Here is a 24,003-nt window from a genome sequence, read left to right as displayed (position 1 = left end):
GTCATGGAAGGGATAATACTGAAAGGAATCTGTTACAATTGGTGCTTTGGTGGCCTCAAAAACATGCGTGGTTTTTGTCTGCAGAGAAGATGGGGCCACTTCAGACTACACAGAAGTTTGCAGGGCTGAGGGGTGGGTGGCTGGAGCATCCCTCCAGGGTTGGTGATGCAGCAGCTCCCTCCCGGGAGGCACATCTGGTCGGTCGGTGCCCCACGGAGCAACGGAGGAGCCTCCCGGGAGCTTGGCAAGGCCAGGCCTGGCCTGATGGCTCGGTACATAGCAACGTTTTGGAGAGCTGCCTATCATATACGTGATCACTAGCATGTTGAGTCAGTTCAGAATTAATAAAAAAAGGAGTTTTCTTCTAATGCAAAAATGCCAAAGCTTGTACTCAGATAAGATGTTGTCTCTGTATCCAAGCTATTTAAATGATGCAAGTCTGTAGGAGTGGATTGTCAAACATCTCTAGGCACTTAAATCAACGGACTTAAATTAATAATTAAATTTTTTTTTTTTCCATCAATGGAAGTTAAAACTAAGTACCTATAAAAATCAGACCCCAGGTTCTCAGGTACATTTAGGCTGTAGATTTCAAGGTCAGTCCAGCCTTGGCAACCTGGGGCTTAGCACTGCTAACGCACTCTGCTCGCAGCAAGGGTGGAGTAACCCTTGACATGAGTCTACACCCCACTACAGCCAGCTTTGGTGTCTACACCACACTGCAGCCTCCAGTGAAGACAAAACCTTTAGCAGATCAGCCTTTATGCATATTGCTTCCATAGAAAGGTAATCATTGTCAACAATATATTAATGATTTCCTTGTTTAGTTTTGAAATTAGTAATTTCTCATTTAAAACAATAACAATAATTCCAAACAGTATTTCATGCACTTTCTATCAAAAATATTAGTAGCTGATGCTTACCTAAATTAATGCTGTACTAATAATGAAAACTACGATATGATCTCTAAAACACAACGCTAAACGCTAATGAGCATTTCTACTTGAATACATGGAAGGGATGAGGATGAGGGTGGATGCACTACAAACATCTACACACACTCTGTGGGGATAAAGTTAAAAAAAATAAATAAAATGAGGATTCACAGAAAGCACATAGTTATCACCTTGAATCATACTGGGGGAGTGGAGAGGAATAGCTGCAAAATAATTTAGAAAGCAAATGGGAAAAATTAATGTAAGATAATTAGAGGCAAGCAACAGAAGATATCAATAATAAGCGCAAAGGAAAAGTAACAATCAGAAAAATAACAGAAGCAACACATTTGAAGGCCAACTTCAGAAATTATTCAGCTTTTGCTTTGGGTATTGTGCCCTACATCATACAAAATGCGTTACACATGAAAAAAAAAATCTGAAAGGAAGAGTTCCTTTAATTAGTCAGCACAAGTTCATAATTTCTCTGAGAAATGCAGAAGCACATGAAGAAAAGCATTTGCAGTTTACTTCGATCAGCAGAGAATTTATTGCAACACCAATTCTTTATTTAATTCCCAAAACACGCTTCACTGTGCTGTGGAAAACCAGTTCTTGCACTTTTCTATAGCAGCTTATTTTCCAAAGTATAATTTGTAAGGATATGTATGGCAGGATACTTGAAAGGTGTATCAGTCCATGGCATTCATTACACTGCTTTCAAAAATGAGTTCTGTGTGTACAGGAGGTTGGAGTAAACTATAATTAATCTGATGTATTCCACCCTGCAAGACTGGATCCAGTATTTCTGAGTTTCTCAATATGGAAAGCAGTGTGAGACATTAATTTATTTCTTTCGGCTAAGAAAACCAAGGAGTTAAAAAAGGCAACATGAAGACAGCACACCCACATTTTGGCTTGGGAAAGTTGCACAAGTGAGCTCACATCTGAAAGCCAAAGGTCATTTTGGTGTAGGGTCTACCCCTCCCGAGGCCTCAAGATTCATGACACATTTCAGTGTCCTGCTTACAATGGACGCTGTTCAAAATATACGCTGGCAAAACAACTTATCTGAACTCAGAAAAAAACATAAAACATTATCTTGGCTTAAAAAAAGGAAAAACCAGAAGAGTCGAAATTACTGCCAACAATTCCTTCTTTCTTCCCCTTTCACTGATACAGCGCTGGATCTCCACATCCTGCTCCCAAAATTCCCCTTTTGTATTATTAAGAAATGGAGAAGAAATTTTTGATGCTCTCTCTGACAGTGGGTAAATAGGGAAAAGAGCAACCCAAGGGTGGGGATTGCAGAGGAGCTCCCCCAGCACAGCCACTGCAGAGCCCGAGGGGGGATGAGGGGCCAAAGAGCAGCGGGGCCAAGCCCTGGCCCAAAGGCAACCCGGGCCACCAGGGCTGCTGACAGGAGGTGACCCCAGGCAGCAAACCTCTGCCTATGGGCACAGAAAGAACCGGGGACAAAGCTGGGGGTGAACACCGCAAACAAGCAGAAGAGGAATTGCTTTTCGGAAAAGGACTAGCAGAAAAAGAGTGACAAGTCATGATCCTTTGTATGTCAGAATGTGCTGAGGCACTGGAAGATGCGAAGGGAACATCTGTTGATTGCCTCTAGATGAAGATAACAGGGAAAACCAAACAGTATCATGCTATAATATGAGGCCATAATTGAAAAGAACATAAATAAGTGAGGGTTTTTTCCCTAACAAAGAAACTGAGTGATCAGAGCATCATTTCTGATGGACTTTATCCCTCAAATGAGAAATGTGACAGGTCAGAAAAGCTATACATGTCTGAAGAGCATTTTGGTGCTCAGCTCCCTCTCCCTCCCCTGCAGCCCCCCAGTTTGCTCCACTGCTGCGGGTCTGCAGCCCTTCCTCTCTGGGCAACAGCTGGGCCACGTCTGCATCAGCGAGGACTGATGTACCAAGGGAGCAGATGTGAAGCAGTTGAGGTGAAAGATCCCACGTCCGCAGAATACGTGTTTTGGAGGGTTGGAACATTAGTGGGAGTGCTGAAGAACTCAGGGCAGACAAGTATTGTCCTACAGGACTGGCAGGATGCAAACATCTGATCTATTTTGTACCAGGATGAAAAAGAGCCAGAAAATTTTAGACCAATCAGCCTAACCCCAATTACCAGAAATATTCAGGAATAAATCATCCAACAATCAATCTATAAGGGCCCAAAGAATAATCAAGATTACAACTCACCTACCACCAGTACTCAAACCAAAACCAAGTCAACATATAAGTGGCAAGAGTAACTCATGTCAAATGAATTTAACTTCCTTCTGTGACAGCCTAACTTACCCAGTGGATGTGTGGAAATTGGTACTTCAGTACGCAATCAAGATACAGTATAGATAAGGTAAGTGCACAATCATCTGAGAAGTTACCTCCAAAGAGATACCATCAGTACTTTACTGTTAAACTGAAAGGAAACTTCAAACGGAGATTTCACTGTGGTGTCCTGGGCCAGGTACTAAACCAGTGTCTTCATTATTTGAACACTGGGCAGATAGAAGGCCTGAAAAGCCTTTGGAAAACAGGATCAGAATTAAAAGCTATCTTGCTGAAATGGAAAAAAGGGTCTGGCACCAAACAACTGAAATACCATAAAGGCAAACACAGAGGCAAGAAGCCAGCAAAACAGAAAAAACAACCAGACTGCAGAATTTCAGAAAAGAATCAAGAAATTCTAGCAGATCTCAAACATCCGTCAACAGAAACTGCAGTTACCAAAATGATAATTCTCACTGTGGGATTTCTTAAGATTAAGTGTGCCACGTGTCAGACCAAAGTGGTCGTGACCCTGGCTTAGAGATAAACTAGCATCAAAGAGAGGAGAGCCGGGGGACAGCAGCAAGAACGCACTGAAATGTAGAAAGCACCACCTAGAAGGCCCTGGGACATTTTAGGCTGTAAGAGAGGACTGCATGTCTTCCAACAGATAAAACATTGTGAAGAGACCAGTAAGATCTTTTTTCACCATGACTGCTACGGATGACAAGGAGTAGGCTTAATCTGCAGCAAAGAAATTTAAGTTGGATACCAGGGGATGAAACACTGTACCAAAGGATAGTGAAGTACTGAAGCTGGGGGACTGTAGGATCTCTTATTTTTAGTGACTATGAAGAAATTAAACATATTTCAAGAATGGCTTGACTACATTTTATCCCTCTGTAATGCAAATGGGTGGACTACCAGTGCTCTGAGGTCCTTTGCTGACATACCTTTCCCATAACCAACAGACTTGCTTACTGCAACTCTTGCCATTTCAACCCTAGCATTGACCATAAGCAGCGTGTTATCAGCTCAGGACCCAAAAATCTGCTTACATCTGTCCAGCAGAAGCAGGTGCTCCCATGCATTGTGGGACTGTAGCTTTAGATTTGTGGCACTTGCTGCTATTTTGGAACTGAAACCTTTTGGCATGTATGTGCTGCGCTCATTTTCATTATAAAAATGTCATTAGTCACAAAACGGGGAAATAAATTAAAAAGGATATGAAATTTTATGTCCTGATCTTGAAAATTAAACAACAAATATTTATACCAAACCATCTCATATGCAATGATTCCTTTCAGTGACACCTCTGTAAATTTTTACAATATGCATTCAAACATCACTCCTATTGCATTTAAATCAAGTCTATAACTACACCGATGACTCATAAATAAATGAACAGTACCACTAAAATCAAACTACGGATATTGAAGAATAGGCAGGAGTTTGGAGGTATAAAAAAAGTAAGAAGTCAAGTTAAAGCCCTCCATTTTTTCCTCTAGGAAAGAACAGAAAGCATGACATTATCTCTCTGATTTCATATTCCAAATATTTTAATACCATTCAAACAAATTATGACACTTAAAAGCAAAGCATAAACAACAGAAAAAGCAAAATGGGACTATTAAAGAGAAGCCTTTGGGTTTACAATGTTTTGGCGTGCAGAATCGAGTTTTTGGTTTGATATGCAAGAATTTAGACTGACTCCTGTTATTAAGCACCCTCCTTGAAGTCAGTGTGAATTTTGCCACTGGCTTCAACTGGAGCAGGAATAGGCACGCTATCAGCCATTACAACAGGGTGGATTCTTCAGCTAACAATACACTTCCACATTTAAAGATAAAGGAAATCTGTTAAGTGACCTACCCAGAATGGATGGGACTTGAAACAAGGTTAACATTGTCCAAGGTGTCTGCAGCCCAGCTATAGTGTCTGAGAGAATCAGAATCAAACTCCCTTTGAAACGTCAGGTGCTTAAAAACATAATAAAAATAAAAAAGACAAATTGAAATTTAAAATTACCATGAAAAACATTTGTCTTAAATACAGGTTTGTTAATATAATTCTATTAAATTTAGATCTGGCCCCCTTCCACATAACAGTGGTGAGATCCCAGGTATTAAAACTACTGGAAATCCCGTAATAGAAACAAGGAATTCACAGACAAATTAATCTTACGCATCGTCAAACATTCTTTTTGCCCGCTTTTCCTACTTCGTTCAGTCACACCTATATTTCTCTCCAATCTTTACTTACGTGTGCAAGGTTAAGAAGACTGAAAAAAATATTACCCTTTGCACTGCAATCATACAGCATCCAGAGAGGCAGTATAATATTCCCTCACAGAAAACACCGTTCGATAGATCCTTATCCAAGCAGAACCTGTGAATAACTTCACTGAGAGTTTAATTGAAGCTGTGGATGCATGACCAAGCTCCCGGTGGGAGGAAGGTTTAGTTTGTGTTGATACACATACAACCAACGTGAACACTGTTTTCTGGAGTGCCACTGTCTCTACTCATCTCTATAAAAATAGCTTTAACCCCGTGAAGCGCGGGCACACTAGTGCTATAATTAACTGCCCCGTCTGACAGACACGGAGGAGTAATTTGTTTCTCGCTACTGCCCATGGACACACACACACACACACACACTCCTGCGCCCTGTGCTCTGCAACAAGGTCTCACACTATAAATCCTCTTATCTGTGTAGCAAAGCCATGCCAGTAAAATATTCTTTTTTTCTCTGTTTTCTTTCTCCCTAGGAAATTAAACAGATGAAATCTCCAAATGCTGTACGCTCATATTTCCAGGGTAATACGAAAGCTAAACAATTTAAGAAGCACTGTCAGAAGTTACAGCAATAAAACTAAGGCGAGAAGCTGTCATCCAATACACACAGACTATCTTCACCCAAGATAGTGTTAAAGAAGTCGGTGTTTCCTGTAAGTAGGTTGTTTTCTGCTTACAGGCAAATACATCTAGAGAGAGCAGTCTGTTAAGACTAAAACCTCATGAGCTGTTTTCAAATCAAATTCTACGGGTTCAGGTCAAACCCGAGCCAAGCACACACTTCTACACAGGGAAATTTTATTATTTCCACCTATTTTTTTAATGTACTGGCACACAGAAGTAGTGCAAATTAATTATTTTGAATGGAACTATCAGCATTAGTAGTAAATCTGGCAAAGTCAGTCAGAAACACACAAAAATATTTCTGTTGAGAAGCTTCCACTAGATAAGCAAGCAGATAGGTTCTGTTCAACAGCAGAGCACTGCAACCCTCCCGTCACTCTGGGGTTTCAAAAAAACTTCACTCTTTAGAAATTTCTTTTCTTTCCAGTGAGCATCCCAGGTTTCCTTCCAAAACCCATTGATATTATAATTTACTGCCAATCAACAGAAATATCTGCAGGGTACAACTTTGCTCTGTCATCTGTCCAACACTGTGGCACATGGCTTGATGCCTCCTTCTTCTGCTACCTTAACTCTTTTATTAGGATTTTTCATTAAAATTTTTTGCTGTAAGATACGGACTTGAGGCCTGATGGCTCAAACAGAGACAACAATCATGGAGAAATTTGCGTATGTTAAACACCAGAATACACCATCAGACATAAAAGATAAAATGGAAGTCATTAAAACAATGGCAATTAGGCAATGGCAGTGGATTTAATTAGCACCATTTTGAAAAATGTATCATAATTTAGTTTAATGAAGACATTTTTCTAACTCTTTGCAACAGAACACCAGGGATTCTCCTACATTTCCTGAAGAGCCTGCAGCTTATGCAGGAAAGCCATTGCTGATGATTTCTGCTATTCCCAGTGATCCAACTTCACAAGAGCTCGTAGTGAGTGTGTTGTTACTTTTCATACCAAACAGTGTAAGATCCAGACAGTTGGTCTCAGGAGTTATAAAAAATTGAGATAAACAAAAATAAATTTATTCAGTGGCTAACATTATCATCAAAAATAGGACAAAAGAAAGAAACATAAGAAATGTGTAAAGAACAGCACAATTTAGTATTTGTCATTCAATTGTCTGTTAAGCCATAGCAGTTACATCTCGCTGAGGTCCAGGCATCCACCAGGACACGTACATCGACAGATAAACACTGGGATCATGTTTGCTATAACATGAAAAAAGCTGAAATTCTTTCAGCGGTGCGATACAGAAAGCTAAACGTAGAGCCACGTGATTTCCAAGGAAATAACACCAGTCTAAAATAATCTGTACTAGACAGAGGTGCTACTTCGCTCACCAGGTTGCTGTAGGTTTGCCTACACACGTACACAGGGTTCTTTTTGGTCTATTCCTTTGCCCAGAGATACTGTCTCTATATCAGGTGACTCTATTTTCTGATGCGTTCCTTTCTGACAAAGTGCACTCAAACAGATCTTTTGGAAATATTTACAGCCAGCAAAAGCACAAAGCCTGCAGCCAATAATTTTGGCAGAGAAACAAGCGTGTGAAAAGCTAACAGCCGGACACATGCATCTTACACGCAGCACACATCTGTTGAGCTCATTTTGTCAGTCTGTTGAGGTGCTGGATTTTCCAGGCAGGAAAAAAAAAAATTAAAAAATCTTCCTTTGTAAGTTGCAATATAAGCAGTCCAGAAGGTGGTACATCATCAGTGACAGCAAATCACAGCATTTCAACCTGTGTTTGGTCAGGCCCCCCTGCTCTCTCCCTGGACAGAGGGAGATTTAAGTATGCGTTGCTAAAGGGCGTGGACTCCTTCGGTGCAAATGCATGGGTAAAATTTCTGAGGGTTCTGCTGGCGAGGATCCTGCTGGTTGCATAACTGAATATCCCAGGCTGTAATATCAGAGTTCAGCAAACAGAAGAATTTATGCTTCCTCCCAGATGAATTTATCCAGACAGAAGAGATTCAGCAAGCTGCTATGTAATGGACAGCCTGATTCATCCTGCCTTTGGCTGATTAAATTCACAGGCTGATGTAAATTATTCCACGGAGAAAGTCATTTGGATTTAGTCTGAGTTGCTGCATCCATGGTAACGGACCAGGACACAGAAGTTTTAACTTTGCTCCAGCTAGGTTATGAGGCACAGTATGACCTGGACTCAGACTTCCCTGTTGAACAGGGTCAGCAATAAACCACCAAATGCAAACGGTGGAGACTATTCTGACTTCTCTTGGAATTGGGATCTTCTGCTTAACCTGATCGAGAGGTTGACAAATGCTCCTCTTTTATATACTTACATTTTGGTACCATTAAATCCCCTCAGTCTGAGACTCTGCTGTTGCCATGATCTCACGACAGGTCTGAGCTTTACTCAGAGAAATGGAACATGCAGCTAGGCAATGGCTCCCTCCTTCAAGGTAGTGTGATACCCCAAGCCAGCCTCAACTCCTATCAGTTTCCAGAGGGACTTTTATGATACTGGTTTTGACCCACCACTATCTTTACTCCCATGAATTCCATTGTTGGAATGCAAGGTGGCTTTTTTCCTTGCTTTCTACTTCCATTGCAGAGATTATCTAAAAATCCAGCAATGTACAGAGGGAGATATGTGAAGAAGAGAGGCGGGAGTATTCTCCATCTCCCAGATGCACTCCTCCCACTTCAGCCAAAGAGCTGTAAAGCTTACCACCATAGCTGTGGGCTGGGCTGAAGAACACAGGAATTCCAGAGGAGGGATGTATTTTTTTGTCAGGACTTCGAGGTTTGCAGAAGAAATAACAAAAAAAATTTTATGAAGATGGTTTGTTGCTTTACTGTCATTTGTTTTTCAGGGGATCATGGTTTTACCAACCTCTTGAGACAGGACTGACATTTTTTTCCCCACTACTACCTTCACCATTCCTGATCCCCTCCTGGACCTGAGAAACCCGAAGTTTGTCTAGAGGATTAAGATTAGAATAACATTTACAACTAGACTGTCAGCCAGGCCTCCAGCCTGGCTTCATTCTACACGACGAACTTGGACCAGCGCTTGAACTGCAATAGTTGCACAATCACTGCTGGACAAAACCAGAAATCACAAAAATATGGAGACTATAAATGCAATGCAAACAGCCTACACTACTGCTCAGCACCAGCAGTAGGAGGTTTTTGTATTTGTTGCTTTCTCAGATCAAGAGCCAGCACTGCAAGAGATCGTCCAGAAAGCAGAGAGGTCCATGTCCACGTCCACTCATATAGAATATGAGGTTTGCCCTAAAGCAGAGCTCCTGTACATGAAGTGGTGTCACTGCAATACCTCCATGTACAGATAATTCTTATTTTTCCAGTAGAATTTTGTAATTCTTATTTTTCTAGTAGAATTTTGTAAGACGAAGCTGGTTAATGGTGCACACTTTGAACAATGTTCTTTAGGAGGTACTCAGCACAGTGCTGGTTTTAAATCTTGTTATGTGATAAAATGCACCCTAGCTGCTAAATCAATGCCATCTACTTTGACAGTAATCACAAAAGCAGACAGAATCATAAAACAAGGTGATATGTTCTCAGACTGAAGAGCCTTCCCCTCTTCTGAAATCTCCATCATATTAAGAGGACTTAATAAAGGCTTAGGAATAAGAAGTGTCAGAATAACTTGTAGGTTCTCAGCCCTGAGATATCATTTCTTGTTCCCAGTGCCAGTAGTTTATTTTCTGCAGATTTTATTTTCTGACTTCAAAACAAACAAAGGCAACAAAATTGCTGCTATGCAATGTTCAGAAATCCTTCCTAGCTGGCTGTTGCCAATCAAGGTTATTGGAGGTTTACAACATTTCAAGTAACAACCTAGTAATAAGCACTCAGTTGCTAAAGACAGAATCCAATCTCTGCCATTGTTATAATGCTACCAAAACTGCGTGCAAAAGCAGTAGTAAAACTGGATCATTTACACTACACTAGAATTTACCAATACAATCAAGGTTTAAAATGCCTGAGCCCTGCTCTGTGGACCCTTTCCCCCAAGACAGCATCCTCCGAGATCAATAACGCCCCATGCAGGAACACTTGCCACTGCTGAGAGGAACATCTGTGAAAACGTCAGCAGAAAAACTCTGTTTCATTGCAGTCCACCTTATGCTCTTCTAGGACATAAATAACAGTTCCCCTCCACAGCCCTTTAGTTTCCAAGTAAAGATTTCTATGTGAACTTTTATTCAACTCCCTAGCAGATCTCTGGCCTCTGCGTATCAAGAAACTTTTGAGCAATTCAGTTCGATTTGAAAATCTGAAGCAAGTTTACCATGCAAAATGCTGAAGAACTCGTAAACAAAGCACACAGTACCCCATCATCTACAGCATTAGCTTTTGGAAGGACTTTCCCACGCTATAATCAGGTGTAAAGATTCTGCTTTTGTTGTATTAGTCACTGTAGAAATGTTTGGAAGGTACATGAACTGGTTAGCACACAATAGCTTAATCTTGACAAGGCCAAATTCTTCCCGAAGGTGGAAAACCAAGGACAGTAGTTGGGAGTCCTGTCCATGCAGACAGAACGGGCAAATGTATTCCCCAGGCTGTGCAGTACAGACAAAGGTTGCTTAGTGTAGAACACACTGCTCCCAGCTTACCAAAGCTCTCTAGGCATACACCTATCACTGAGCTCACAGAAGCTCCCACTGACTTCAGCAGACAACCCCATAGTCAGAAAAGTAACTGGTCCCTTAAAGACTTTAGGTTTTGGACCCCATCACCCCATCTCTTGCAGGATCAAAACCACAACGTGGCAAACCCACCAATTTCTTTCAGCAACTCTCCTCTCCCTTTTCAACAGTTAAAAGAGTAGTGATCGTCTCTGCAAGCACAGCTGGGGGCTGCAGACTCTCATCCCCTACAAATATAAAGCACGAATATCTGGTGGCAGAGATGCAGCACGTACCTGATCCTTTGCTGGTACCAGCAGTTCTTCAATCATCATGCTGTCTCGGGCATAAGAACTTCTGTTCAGCGTGTAGGACCTATCCGAACTGAAGGAGCGGAGGCTGTTGTATTTACCATTTATCATAGAAAGTGCAGATGACAATGAGATGAACAAAAAATAAAAATAAAAAAATTAATACATGCAACTTCCAGGGATAGCATAAAATGGCAAAATATACATCATCTGTGAAACAAATACAAGGGAAAAATATGGAATAATAAGTATTTGACTACAGCTAAATATCCCCTTTCCCTACAATGTACATAACCAAAATCACAACAGATGTTTACTGCTTTGGCAGCAATGTCATGGCTTTAGAATAAATCCAGAAAAGTGTATTCAAGTATTTAGTTGAACTTTGATAAATGTCTTCATGCCCTAGTCCCGAAAGGAGACCCACGAGGGCAGGTCTCAGGGGAGCTGTGGGCAGGTTACAGTGCCTGCCCGTATGGCTCAGATTGCTGAAGCAGGTTTAACTAAGAGCAAGTTTTATAGGTTGTCGTTCTCTTTGTGGCTGAACCACTTCTGACTGTTATAAACACCCTAGTTCTTCATTTAGTTAGAAAAAAGGATAATAATTTTGAAATGAAAGAAGAAAGAAATTTGCTTATTGATGATTAAATACAGATTGCAGTGCTCTGGGGATTATTTTGTGCATGTTAGACTATTTAGAAGTAACTATGATCATTCTGAGCGTGTTGCAATTAAATTAACATAGGAGTGTGTTACACTTAACCCTGGAAGATACATTATGGTATGTGCTAAAAACATGCTGCAGGCCTAGACATGCTTGCTACGTGACAAAAAAATAAAGGAGTAAAAAACGTGAATTAATAAAAAGCAACATCCAACAACATATTACACTTTTGAACTAGCAACACTTTCCAGACTAAAACTCTACAACATGTTTCATGCATTTTGTAGTTGTTAATCGAACTTTTCTAGTCCCTTAGCACACGTTTCTCCTTGTGCTGGAAGCAGAACTGGGATCTTAATTGCACAGTGTAGGCAAATGTTAAGCAGACTTTTACATGATAAACGGCATAAAGAAATCAAGTTAGATTTGTTATAACAGAGGGATATTCTCTAAGGCTGAGCTCCCTCCCCCCCAAGTAAAAGCATGTCATTTTCCAGTACTGAATAAAATGAAGATGAGCAATGGCAGCAGCAGAAAGATGTAACACGATGCCATGCCTTCTTACCTGACTTTTGGACTAAAGCAATTTACAGTGGAAAAGAAACAGGAGAAATAGAAAGCAAAGAATCAGACAGGAAAAGCAAGATGTTATGGCTGGATGGCTCATATATTTAATGTGTTTATTTTTTAATGTTACACTCAGAATCAGTCGTAAGATACATCCACAGAATACTTTTTGCTAAATGAAGCACTTCACAGGAAAACCACTGTATTTGTCTCCTCTGAGCATAACATGTGCAATGTAAAAAATGAGTTACGCAGCAACAAATAGTAATGGCACTGCTAAAATCAGAAGCATGGGAATATTAGATTTCTCTCAAAGAAAAGATAACATGAGGTTGAACCCTCAGGTCTACCTAACCGAGTCTGACTGTGAAATTCCGCTCTCCCACATGCACAGTGAGAATTTAGAGTCCTGTCCTGAGTAAAAGGTGTCCTGTAAAGCAGCACCCAGCTCTGTACACACAGTGCCCACCCTCCCCACCTCACTGCGGGGCTTCAGGGCTGACCACATCTGACAGAGCTGGGAGATGGCCTGGCTCACGCCGACTTCTGTTTCAAAGCAGCATGTCAGCTTTGTTAATTAAGTTTACAAAGACATAAGATTCTCCCTTCAGATCTGTTTTGCTGATTTTCTAGCTGATGGGACTATTTAAACACACTTTGGTATTCCTCGTGAATGTATTATCATATAAACGCTTATTAACTTACCTAAAAATTGTTAAGTGAAGCAAAATATAGCTGGGGACTCTGAAAGAGCAAATTTGCACTGCACGCTTGCATTTCTAATGCAACCATAACAAACAAGACTGAGGGGTAGACATCTAAGCTTTACCTTACGGGAGTTGCCATTTGCTGTTAGACAATGAACTCACTTTTTCAAACAGATCTTTACACTACAGCATAGGAAAAAGTCCTCGGGGCTCCTGCTTATGAGGTTTAATTATTAGCTTCAATACGATTCTACTGTCAGTAAATACACTGCAAAGCCACAACCATGGAAGTAATCTCTGCTCATACAGCTTTAATTGTTTGGGGCAACGCACATTGCAGGCTTTAGCAAGATTCAAAAATGAAATCTAAAGTGTTGATCTCGAAAAAACTGAGTTGAAATCAATATTAGTCAGATATTATATTAAGTTTACAATATCTATTCACAGAAACTTTGGCCTGTTTTCTGTAACGCGTAATCCAATCTGTTCCCTGTCAGATGAAGCCCTGCAACAAATTCAGGGTACATCAGCTTTTTTTATTTTTTGGGAGCATTTTTCTTTAATAGTGGCTATTTTGGCTGGATTACTCACTAGCACCTTTAAAGAAATAAAAGCACCCAAATAGCAAAATGATTTTCATTCAGTTTTTCTGGCATTTACACTCTTCGGCTAAATGAATCCATTAAGGAACACTCTAATGTGAGCATCAATCTGATCCGTAGTAGTGAAAAGAAACTTGGGTTTGTTGGCTGTTCTAGATCAGTCTGTCGCCCAGTTCCAGACTGCTAGCACGGAGGTGCCCTGGAGAGAGTCAGAGCGTGAGCAGATACCAGAAAAAGTGAAGCGTTAGTTTTCTGTATCATTGCCATAAGAAGCCAACATGAGTAAAGAATATGAAATAAACCAGCAATGAACATCTGCTGTAAAGGCACAGTATTATCATCTCACGGAAGTACACCCCCTCTACTTTGTTTCGAGCGCCTTCTCTGTGTGAAAGAGCGCGTTTGGTTTGCAAGAACTTGTAACTGTGGTGACATGCAAACACGAGGAACAGCAAATACAATACCTGGCGGAGCGGGCTCCCAGGCTAAAGCCCATGTATCCTTCAGCAGGCAAAGAATCATCTCCCAGCTCTTTCAGATCCTGGGGTCCGAGGTACTTGTCCGTATCACCTGTCATCGCATCCTCACCTGCCAGTACAAAAGCCAGGCTGAAATCAGAAGCTACATGTGTTGCAAATGTCTGTGTGCTTAGTAAGTCACGACGCCTTTCTCTGCTGGCCAACAAGGAATCAATCCCGTCACCCCCACTTTCCCTAAGGCTCTTTCCATGTAGTACGTCAATTATCCACCCCCTGCACCGGCCTGAGAAAACAGTTTTATTGGGGGCAAACGTAAGAAGCAAAACTCCACCCTGACTAAATCCAGTATACGAGGGATGACTTTTGCCCAATCGTTTAAGCAAGCTGAAGGGCTCTTCTGTACTTTGCACCACCGCACTCACTTTTGCTTTCCTTACCGAAAAAGCCCGAGCTGACAAACTAAAGTTATTCTGTATGAAAAGAAAGAAAGAAAGAAAAAAAAAACCTAAAACAACAAAAAACCGAAGAAAAACTAAAAAGCTTGGCTGGGGGAGCCAGCCGGGTGGCTCAGGCTAAGAAGTGCAGCTTGAATGGACGCCGAGTAAAAGAGGCGGGCCCTCCACCTTCGGGCTTGCTCAATAACTTTGGCAAGTTTGAATGTCAGAGGGGGATTTTTTCTTTTTAATTTTTTTTTTTTTTTTTTTTTTCCCCACGAACTGCTTCGCACTCCCGCGTTGCTCCGCCGAAGGTGAGAGCTCCGTGCAGCCGCCGGGCCGGGGGCTGAGGCGGGAGCAGAACAAAGCCCTGTGCTGTGCCGGGCTGCCCGAACCCCCCCAGCCGTGGGGTAACCCCCCCCGAAACCCCACGCCTGGGCGACGGGCGGCCATCTCTCCAGCCACGGACAATTAGATTTTTTTTTTTTTTTTTAATCAAAAATCAAAGGAAGAAGAGTTAAATCTTCGGAGAGGCCGCAAAGGGTTAACGGAGCAGCTCGCCCTCGCCGGCAGCATTTGCATACCATTACATCATGCAAACCCACATTCCTGCATTGACAGAGCAAGTCCAAAATATGCCTTTTGCGGTTGTAGGATTTTTTTTTTTTTTTTTTTTCCGCCCCCCCCCCCCCCCGCCGTTCCCTCACACCACGGGCAGAGCGAGCTCCCGTCAGCTCGTAACTTGCCGCCGGTCCCGCTCCCCCCTTTGTCTGAGGGGTGTAAAAGCTGCACAGCGGCGAAGCTGAGCAGCGTGTCCTCGGAGGTAGGTGACTCCGCAACCCGGCGAGACGTTTCCCGCTTTCATTCAAGGAGTTTAGACTAGTTTGCCGTTCGCTCCGCTCAGGAAACCACAGGCGAGCTCTGGTTTTAAACTAACAATCAAGTCTAAAAATACCCCTTCAGCTACTGCTCTGCAAACGGCAAACAAACAGAGCAACTTTCTCCTCCAGCCCAGCAATAACCGGTATTTTAAGCAACAGTTTAAAAACTAAAATGTTCATAATATACCAGAAAGCATTCAAAAAAACCCAAAACCCAGAAACAGAAACATTATATTTAAGTGAAACTTTTAAAAGTCTTACTGTTTTGGAAAGCCATTTTCACCAGTCTGGTCTATAAGATTTTTTTCCCTTGTGTTTCCAAGAATTCCTATTAGTCCTATTAGTCCTTAAGCAGTGATTTAGAGTTAATCTCCAAACCAGCACAAGCAAACTAATCCCTGTGGGTCATATTCGCTTTCCACACAACAACTGAGATCTTCTTAAACATCTTGATCTCTTCGTATGTATTTTAGGACACGTGCATCTTTGTCCTCTCAACTCAGATCAAAGTTCTTTGCAAATATGAAACAAAATTTAAAAAGGCTACAGTTAAAAAAAATAAAAAAAATCCCCTTTTAATCACTCTGCAGACATCCCTTTAAAGCTTCTGCTGATTGGATTACAGCCTCCCTTGGCAAGCCTCTTGAATGGTGACATAAATGCAGGCACTCCAGTTATTTGTATGTAAATAGGGGTGCTGCGAGGGTGTAGTTTTTCTGTAACCTGATCCCGGGGGCTGAGCAGGGAGCGCGGGGCTGCGGGGATGGGCGCTGGGCTGAGCGCCGCGCTCCGCCCGCCGGGGCCGGGACCGGGGCCGGGGCCGCCACCTGCACCCCCGCTGCCCCGTGGGTGCCCCGAGGGGTCTGGGTGCTGCCCCGTGGGTGCCCCCGCGGGGTCTGGGTGCTGCCCCCGCTCCCTCCCCACCCTCCCGCGTGGGGTGCTAGTGGGTGGCGAGGGAAAAGTGAGATGCTTGAGAAAACTGGGCTGCAGCTGGGGGGTGACCGGGTGGCCCGAGAGGGCGAGAGGAACGGGCAACTGTAAACAACTGCTGACCGGGCCAGTAAATTTGGAAAACTTCAGCCCTTACAACACCTGAAGACAAGCGCTGCACCACTGTAAGGAACAGGCGAGGCATTTTCTTCAGCAGCATCATTTGTCAGAGGCAAGGTGGAGAATGATAAAAAACTATTCCAAGCTGAGCGGCAAAATACGTTCGATGTTATCCTGCTCTGCAGCTAATCCAGTCAGAGCAGGATTACTCTGATGAAATGCTCTCATCAAAGGAAATGCTGCATCTAGGAGTGGTAATTTCAAAGAATTCCAGACATTGTTTTGTGATCGTGGGAGGCTGGAGCGAAACGGGTGGTGCACGTTTCAGCAATCCCTCTCAGTTTAATTAGGAGCCGCAGCCTAATCCTCTGCGCTTCAGGTAACAAACACAGTGTTTGCTCGCAGCACACTGTATTCCTGCAGAGAGAGGTCCCACGGAAAAGACAAAATTAATCTCTGAACACAAACGATTGAGGAATGCCCCAAAAAGTCAAAACAAAGGCCCATCAGTTCTAGTACAGCCTGTGTCTCTGGCAGCAGCCACACTTCGCAGAAGAGCGTAAGAACGTGAAACAGGGGAAGTCCTCCAGGACATTTTTCTAGCTGGCAGCGATTTAAACATACATTTTCTAAAACTGAAAGAGGTTTCTGCAGTCATGAAGAGGTATTTTTCCCCCCTTTTTAAATTCTTCCAGTTACACTTTGAACTCACGTCAGCTTTTTGTGTTCCCCACACCAAGGATGTGAGCAAGGAGTCACGCAATTCAACGACCTGCTGCGGGAAGGGCAGCCCTTCTAAACCGAATCTGCCTCTTGTTCCACTGCCATCCCCTACTCTTGGACTTCTGGAGAGGCAGCAAGCATTACTGCTCGCTCTGCCACCCACTATTTTATACGTTCTAGTCTATCCCTCATTCAGCTTTTTTTTGGGATAGACAGTTCAACTCTCTTTATTCTTTTCTTCTGAGCAGCTTTTCCATGCCTCTCATCTCTTGTGTGATTCTTTTCCACGTTTTCCCCATTTTTCTGGTCCCTCAGCATGTCTCCTACAGCTGGGAATTGCAAGAGCCCAAGGTAGGTGCTCTTTTTAGAGACCGGTGAGAAATACAGGCTCTCTGGCAGCAGGAGAGAAGGCATCATGTGGCTTGGGAAAAGTCCCAGACAAAATTTAATCATAGCCTGAGATCCAAATGGGCATTTGTTATTGGCTTTGCTAAAGATCCCTTAAGCTTTTGCCACTCCCTCGTCACAGCCTGTCCAGAGCTGCCCGGTGGCAGAAGAGGTACAGCCACAGGGAAGAGCAGGATGCTTCCAGTTGTAGCCAAGGTTTTGGTTTCACACAAGGATGGAGAAAAGCCAATCGCAAAGTGCTGAAACTTTTATGAATCTGTAAAATTTTATGGAGACAAAGAAACTCAGAAAACTCTTGAGCATAAAATAAAATCAATCAACCCCTCCTAAAATGATCAGTAACAGACTTTCATGCATGGGGATGCCCTGACCTGTCTTAAATGCACTTAAACTGCTGTAGCTCAGCACCTATTCAGGGATCAGGCAGTGTGCATTCATGGCTTGTTAAAGCCTCTGTCTGATCTGCCAGGGATTGATTAGCATGATACTTACTCCTACTGAGAGAGGAATCACCATTAAATCGGTTTAAAAGAGTGTCCTTATTTACACCCAGAAGTTTGTTATCTACTAAAGACCAAATCAAAAACTTGAAAGCTCAGCGATGTGTTTCTTGACCACGATTGTCTAAATTCTGAACACCCGAACTGGTTTTTGGTTTGGATTTTTTTTTCCCCTTCGCTGCTCACATAGTCTCACCCCTCTCTGTACCAGCTCCCATTGCTCGCTGTCCCTCCCCTTCAGGAACAGCAGTGGCAGCTTTTGGGGGACTGTTGTGACAGAGCTCATCGCCGGGTTGTGGCAGTTGCAGCAAGGCTCCAGCTCCCTCCACCAGATGAAAGCTCTTGCAGCCACCCAGAGGGATGCTCTGAGCATGTGACTGCAGAGGAGGGGGTTCCCTCCAGGCCCCCTGCAAAAGGCTTGGGTTGTGTTTAGCATGGCTGATTCCTGGCTCCCCACCAGCCCCGTGGCCACAGGGTGCATTGCTGGGGCTCCCAGCTGCACAGGGCCTGGGGTGGGACCTCACGTCTGAAGTCAGTAAGAGGAAAGACCCAGTTCTGGCAGTCTCAAGTTTCACATTTATAAGACTCGCAACCTCTTTAAAAATAAAATCAGAGCACATGTTCAGCGTGCACTGGAATTGCTCTATAGCGTTCTACAAACTTTCTGCTACACACGATGAGCCTTCACTGTTTTCCCCACAAAGTCGTGTTCACAACTTGCAAAAAAAACAGCATTTCTTTTTTGCGGCGTAGCAGTTTCCCAGCGCTTAACCTCATTTGGGCGGATTTGCCAGAGTAGTCTAGGAAAAGGAAGAAAAGATCTCTGCTCTCAACCAGGCTGACTCCAAACCAAACTGTCCTCGGCAGGGAAGACAAATTACACAATTTCCATGTAAATACTTATTTAGTGGGCACAGCAAGACACAAACACAAGGAAAGAGCTTCCTGACATTTGTCTCTGAGCTCTGAGACTCTACTTTCCAAGGCTTCAGTTTCTCTTATGAGAGAAACCTTGAGGATTGTGGCATATTGAGAAATCATTAAAGAAGCTTCTCTCACTGAAGAGTTTTGGCTGATGACGTGAGCATTAACCAAGTGAGGCAGAGCTCAGACTTGGGTGGTAAATTCCTGCCCTGCTCTCACTTGGAAATCAGCTCCCTGGCTATGAGATTTGTCAGAGTGCATTACCATCTTGAACATATTCATTTTGACCAGGGTAAGTGGATGCACTGCATATAAATAGCACATCAGAACTGCGGAGTCGTGGGGATGGGCGTTGATATATTGGCTTTAGAGATGTGCAAGTCAGGAGAGACAGGCCAGTGGTTGGTACCTCAAAGCCTGTAATTCATCACATGCCTTGCATACTTAAATGCTTCAGCACAGATTGATAAAATACCTATTATTTGATCTGAGAGCTCCCTTTTAGTGTTAGATTTGAAAATGACCCTTTCATATATAAACCAGTCACCTAGTAACAATAGGGGTGCCAAATGCAGTCTTTAGGCAATTGTATTACCTGCATTCTTAATTTTTGTTTTGTTTTGTTTTTTTTGTTAAACTGAGAGGTAGTGACTATAAAAGCCTTCCACAGATGTGGGCTTAAGAACAATCCCTTACATTAAAAGACACGTTTTACATCTTTGCTTCTAATACTCAGACTCCACATGGGAGTGTTTCTCATCTGTACCTCGACTCGTGCTGTGCAGTGGGATATGGCAATAGCTACTCTCTATTAACTCTGTTATGCATCAGTGTTCCAGTCAGTTAAAACAATAGAGTATTTTGAGCAGTACAATAGCCTAAGAGAGTTATTTGGAAAACACAGGTGTACTGTAAGAACACTATCCATTTGGAACAGCAGCAATGGGAACACTATGACAAACTGAAAACAAACCAAAAGCCTCAACGCATGAGGCTCAACAAGAGCTGCACACAATGAATTTAACTGAGTATCTTTCACACCTTACTGCCTAAATGCTATAAAAATTAAAAGTAAATGAACCCAGTCACCTATTTTTCGACTAGAGAAGAAAAAACTGCAGCTCTAGTGCCAGTGAATCCAGACTCACAGAAACACCTTCAGGACACTGTCTTCCTCCTAATCATCTCAAGACCCTCCTGTTTCTGAATGTCACCTGGGAACCTAATCCCACCGTGGCCTCTGGAAACCTGCAGTTCCTGCTGGAATTCACACCGACCCTTCTGCACATCCCAACCAGGGGAGGTCTGACCTAACAGGATGTTGGTAGAGCGGAGGGAAGCAGTTGCCAAAGGAGTTTTAAACACTTGGGGACCACTAAAGCCACGTCAAACCTGCCCAACACCAAGGAGTAAGCTTGGACGAGCAGGTTGCTAGTGCCCATAGCTCAGGAGATTTATTTAGAGGCACCAAAATCAGAGGGCTTGATTGCCGCTCACTGATTTCATGTCACTCTGCAGGATGATACAGATGAAATCTCAGCTACAAGTACTTCCTTAATACTAATAAACACCAACATGTTGAGTCTAATGCAGCACCCTCTTTATTCAGGACAAAAGTAATCTGATGTGTTTTTAATGAATGGCACGACTGAAATATTGTTTAAAAAAACCAAACCACAACAAACCCTGAAAATACATTTGCTCAGGCTAAGGGTCCACTATCAATGTAAATCAATCATTTCAGAGATGATTTCACATCAGAATTTTTTAAAAAAAACAACAAAAAACCAAACCCAAATCAAGAAACTCATTCTTTCTGCTGTCCACTTTCACTGTCAGCTGTTTCTTCCAAAGTGTTTTGATATTTGACCCTTTTGTCCAATATTTAATATTTCAGTTACAGTAATAAAACAATTCTCTGACTTTATAGAAGCAGCAGCAAAAAGACTATTCCAGGAAAATGGAGGTAATTTGATTAAAAAATTGGCAGTAAGAAATTCAGAAGAAGTTAGAGGATTATCAGCAGTAGCTCAAAGAATTTTTGAAAGCAGAATTGTAAAGCAGAAATTATTGCCAGTGAGATAATAAGAAAATTACCTGAAAGGATTAATTTTCAGACAGATGAAATAAAAGGAAGAGGCTTAAGTTAAATATCACTGCAATACAAAAATGCACAAATACCTTCTTCCACATCTGACAAATATTCAGCATCACTGAGTATTTCAGGGGCATTGGCTCTACGAACTGCATGATTTAAATAAACAAAATAATTAAATAAAAGCATAGACTATCAAGGTGTCAACAAAACAATGTAAAACAGTAACAAATGTGCAAAGACCATATCCAACTAATACTGTTTGGTTGTGGTTTTGTTTTCAAACAAACATTTCTTACAACAACAAAAGACTGAAAAATAAGCAAGAGGGTATTTTTATTTTGTAATACCTTCATCATCAGACATATCAAGAACTTCATTCATGGTTTCGGGTACATTCATTTTGTGCTTTTCTGTAACAGTCTGTCAAAGAAAAAAAAAAATTAGAGCGCAGGCCTAATTTTTCTTAAAATTACAGTTATTTTCAAAATTAATGCAGGGTAGGACATATTTTTATCTGCAGTTAGGAAAAAAAGACTTATTTTTTTAGCTTCTTATTCACTTTCCTTTCTATAGATGCACTGAACTATACATTATATACTATAAAGACTACAGAAATAGGCAATGTTATATTTGTATTTTAAACCGTGTTTGCATTCTCACAGCAGAATGAGCTGAAAGCCTAGAAGATGATGATATCAAAAGAAGAAACAAATACACTGAAGTGAGTTTCATCTTGAGGGGTTTAGTAAGAATTCCTTAAATAGTCCTCTAAATTGTGAGCAGGAATGTGTCATCTCTAGTTAAACTAAACTTTCTAAGGGAAATATTTCTCCTTTGTCATTAGAAAAATGCTGTAATTTGCTAGCAGGCTTAATCTATTTGATTTTTTTCAGAGGTGCCTCAGCATGAATTGTGTGTTTTTCCCACAAATGAGAACAATTGTAACCACATGCAGGCTAAATGATACCCCCTTAAGGAATTTGTGCATTAAAGACACTCAGAAGTGGTTGGTTAATTTTCAGCCTGATGTTTATATTGATTCAGACTCAAAAACCAATATAAAAAAAATGTTATGAATGCCTGAATCCTGTTCCTAGAATACTTGTGTATCCCACGAATGACACACACATGCACATTTTACTCCAGCTGGGGTACAGCACAACAGACTCTGGTAAAGTTTTAGGTCAAGCAGAAAACCCTGCAGAGTTACCATTCAAGGAGTGCAGTGCAATTAAAAAAACAAGCAAACAAACAAACAAACAGCTCCCCAAAAACAAACCCTGCAGCAAAAAACCACTCCCATCTTCATGGAGTTTTTACGTATTATTTTTAACCACCATTATTTCTCATCCCTCATATATAAACAAGAAATCATTAACAAGTTCAGGAGGACAAAATAGCTTTTCCATTTTCATTGGGTTTAAAATATTTCAGGTTTTCTCTGGCCTTGTGAATACTCAATTGGCAGCTCAGGTTTCTTGGGCTATAGGCAGAAGAGCTCCTGCATGCTCAAACATCACAAAACTTTTTAAAAGCCTCACACATTTCATTTTGTGGGAATTACTTGCAAAGCTTTTTAACACATTGCTGTTAAACTAGCAAAATCACAGGACTTCTTTTTTTTTTTTTTTTTTTCCAGGCACTACTGGATTTTTTTCATTGGTGTTTGAGTATAAATTATAGTAAAATTAGCTATGTTCACCCTTGATTTCATTAAATTTACCTTTGGGAGTTGTTTAGCCACAAGCCTCAAAAAATAAGTCTCAGCAGTCAAACTGAGTTATTAAGACCCTCAGTTGTAAATCAGATTTCATGCCTAGACTTCCAAAGCCTGACAATTGCACACTCGTGACTGATAAACTGCATATTTTGATTTTAATGGAAATTATTTCTGGGCTTCTCTTGAGAGTAGGTATTTGGGGTAGTACAGGCCTTTCACCATCTAACATTTCTTCTAGCACAGTTCAAAGCCTGACCTACCATCTCTCTACTCTTCTTCAGCTACAGAACATAAATAATCAGTCACCTTACGCAGCACAAACTCCCCCAGCTTCTTAGTTCTACAAGCTAAGAATGACGTCGGATATTGGGAGTTCTTTGCATAAAAATGTGGTTTTACTTTTCCTGAAGCTACGTAGTTGTATGCTAGGCAATCATTCAAGTTTATGACACCCCTGTATAATCTCCATCAAATTTTTCAGGTTGTGGAAAACTAATTTGGAATTTTTCTAGAGAGAAATGTGTTCCTGAGAAAACCTAGAGAGAAGTTGTAAGAAAAAGTCATCATTGTTTTCTAGCATATTCCTTTATATTATATTGTTCTGAAATTTGTCTTTTGTGTGGTGAATTTTCTGTAAGATACTGAATTACAAGTCACAGGAAGAAAAGGCACAAGCAGTGGCAGATCTAGACAGAATCTGCCTGTCATCCCAAATGCTCATTGTATTGCAGCTGCCTGCTTGCACTGACAGACCACACAAATGGGTGATGACAAAACACGGAACACACAGTAACTGTTTTCCATCTCTGATGCGCCTAAAAATACATATGGGCACATATTTATCTGCTTAATCAGAAAAAAGAAAAAAAAAAAAAAGTTGTAAAAAGGAAAAAGCAAATTTGGATCCAATGTTCTGAATTTACGTTCTTAAGACCCAATTTTGGCTTTACTACTATGGTGGTGCATGGAGACTCCTCACCTCACAAAATTCTGTTGTTCATAGAGCAATTTGGCAAAACATCAGCAAACAGATCTTTCTGGAAAACATTTTGGATTCTCTGAATCACCATTTTTTCCTGACAGCAGTAATATCTGACCATTGCTAGTGCCTTTAATCTCTCCTGACTAACAGTAAATGGCTATCTG

General features: G+C 41.6%; 1 protein-coding gene across 1 annotated transcript in view; it reads right to left on the bottom strand.

Annotated features, from left to right (window-relative positions):
• Window positions 1-24,003, bottom strand: part of ANK3 (ankyrin 3) — a 218,046-nt gene that overhangs the window by 64,871 nt on the left and 129,172 nt on the right. The window contains exons 22-26 of the mRNA XM_074924321.1: window positions 21,485-21,557; window positions 21,221-21,283; window positions 14,105-14,228; window positions 11,086-11,188; window positions 5,105-5,211 (exon numbers count right to left, since the gene is read on the bottom strand). Of these exons, the coding sequence (XP_074780422.1) occupies window positions 5,105-5,211; window positions 11,086-11,188; window positions 14,105-14,228; window positions 21,221-21,283; window positions 21,485-21,557 (470 nt within the window). The remainder of the gene's footprint in view (window positions 1-5,104; window positions 5,212-11,085; window positions 11,189-14,104; window positions 14,229-21,220; window positions 21,284-21,484; window positions 21,558-24,003) is intronic.

The sequence above is a fragment of the Athene noctua genome, chromosome 21, assembly GCF_965140245.1.
Source record: "Athene noctua chromosome 21, bAthNoc1.hap1.1, whole genome shotgun sequence".
Taxonomy (NCBI): Eukaryota; Metazoa; Chordata; class Aves; order Strigiformes; family Strigidae; genus Athene; species Athene noctua.
Note: the sequence above shows the minus strand (reverse complement) of the source record. Positions and strands in the feature narration are given on the sequence as shown.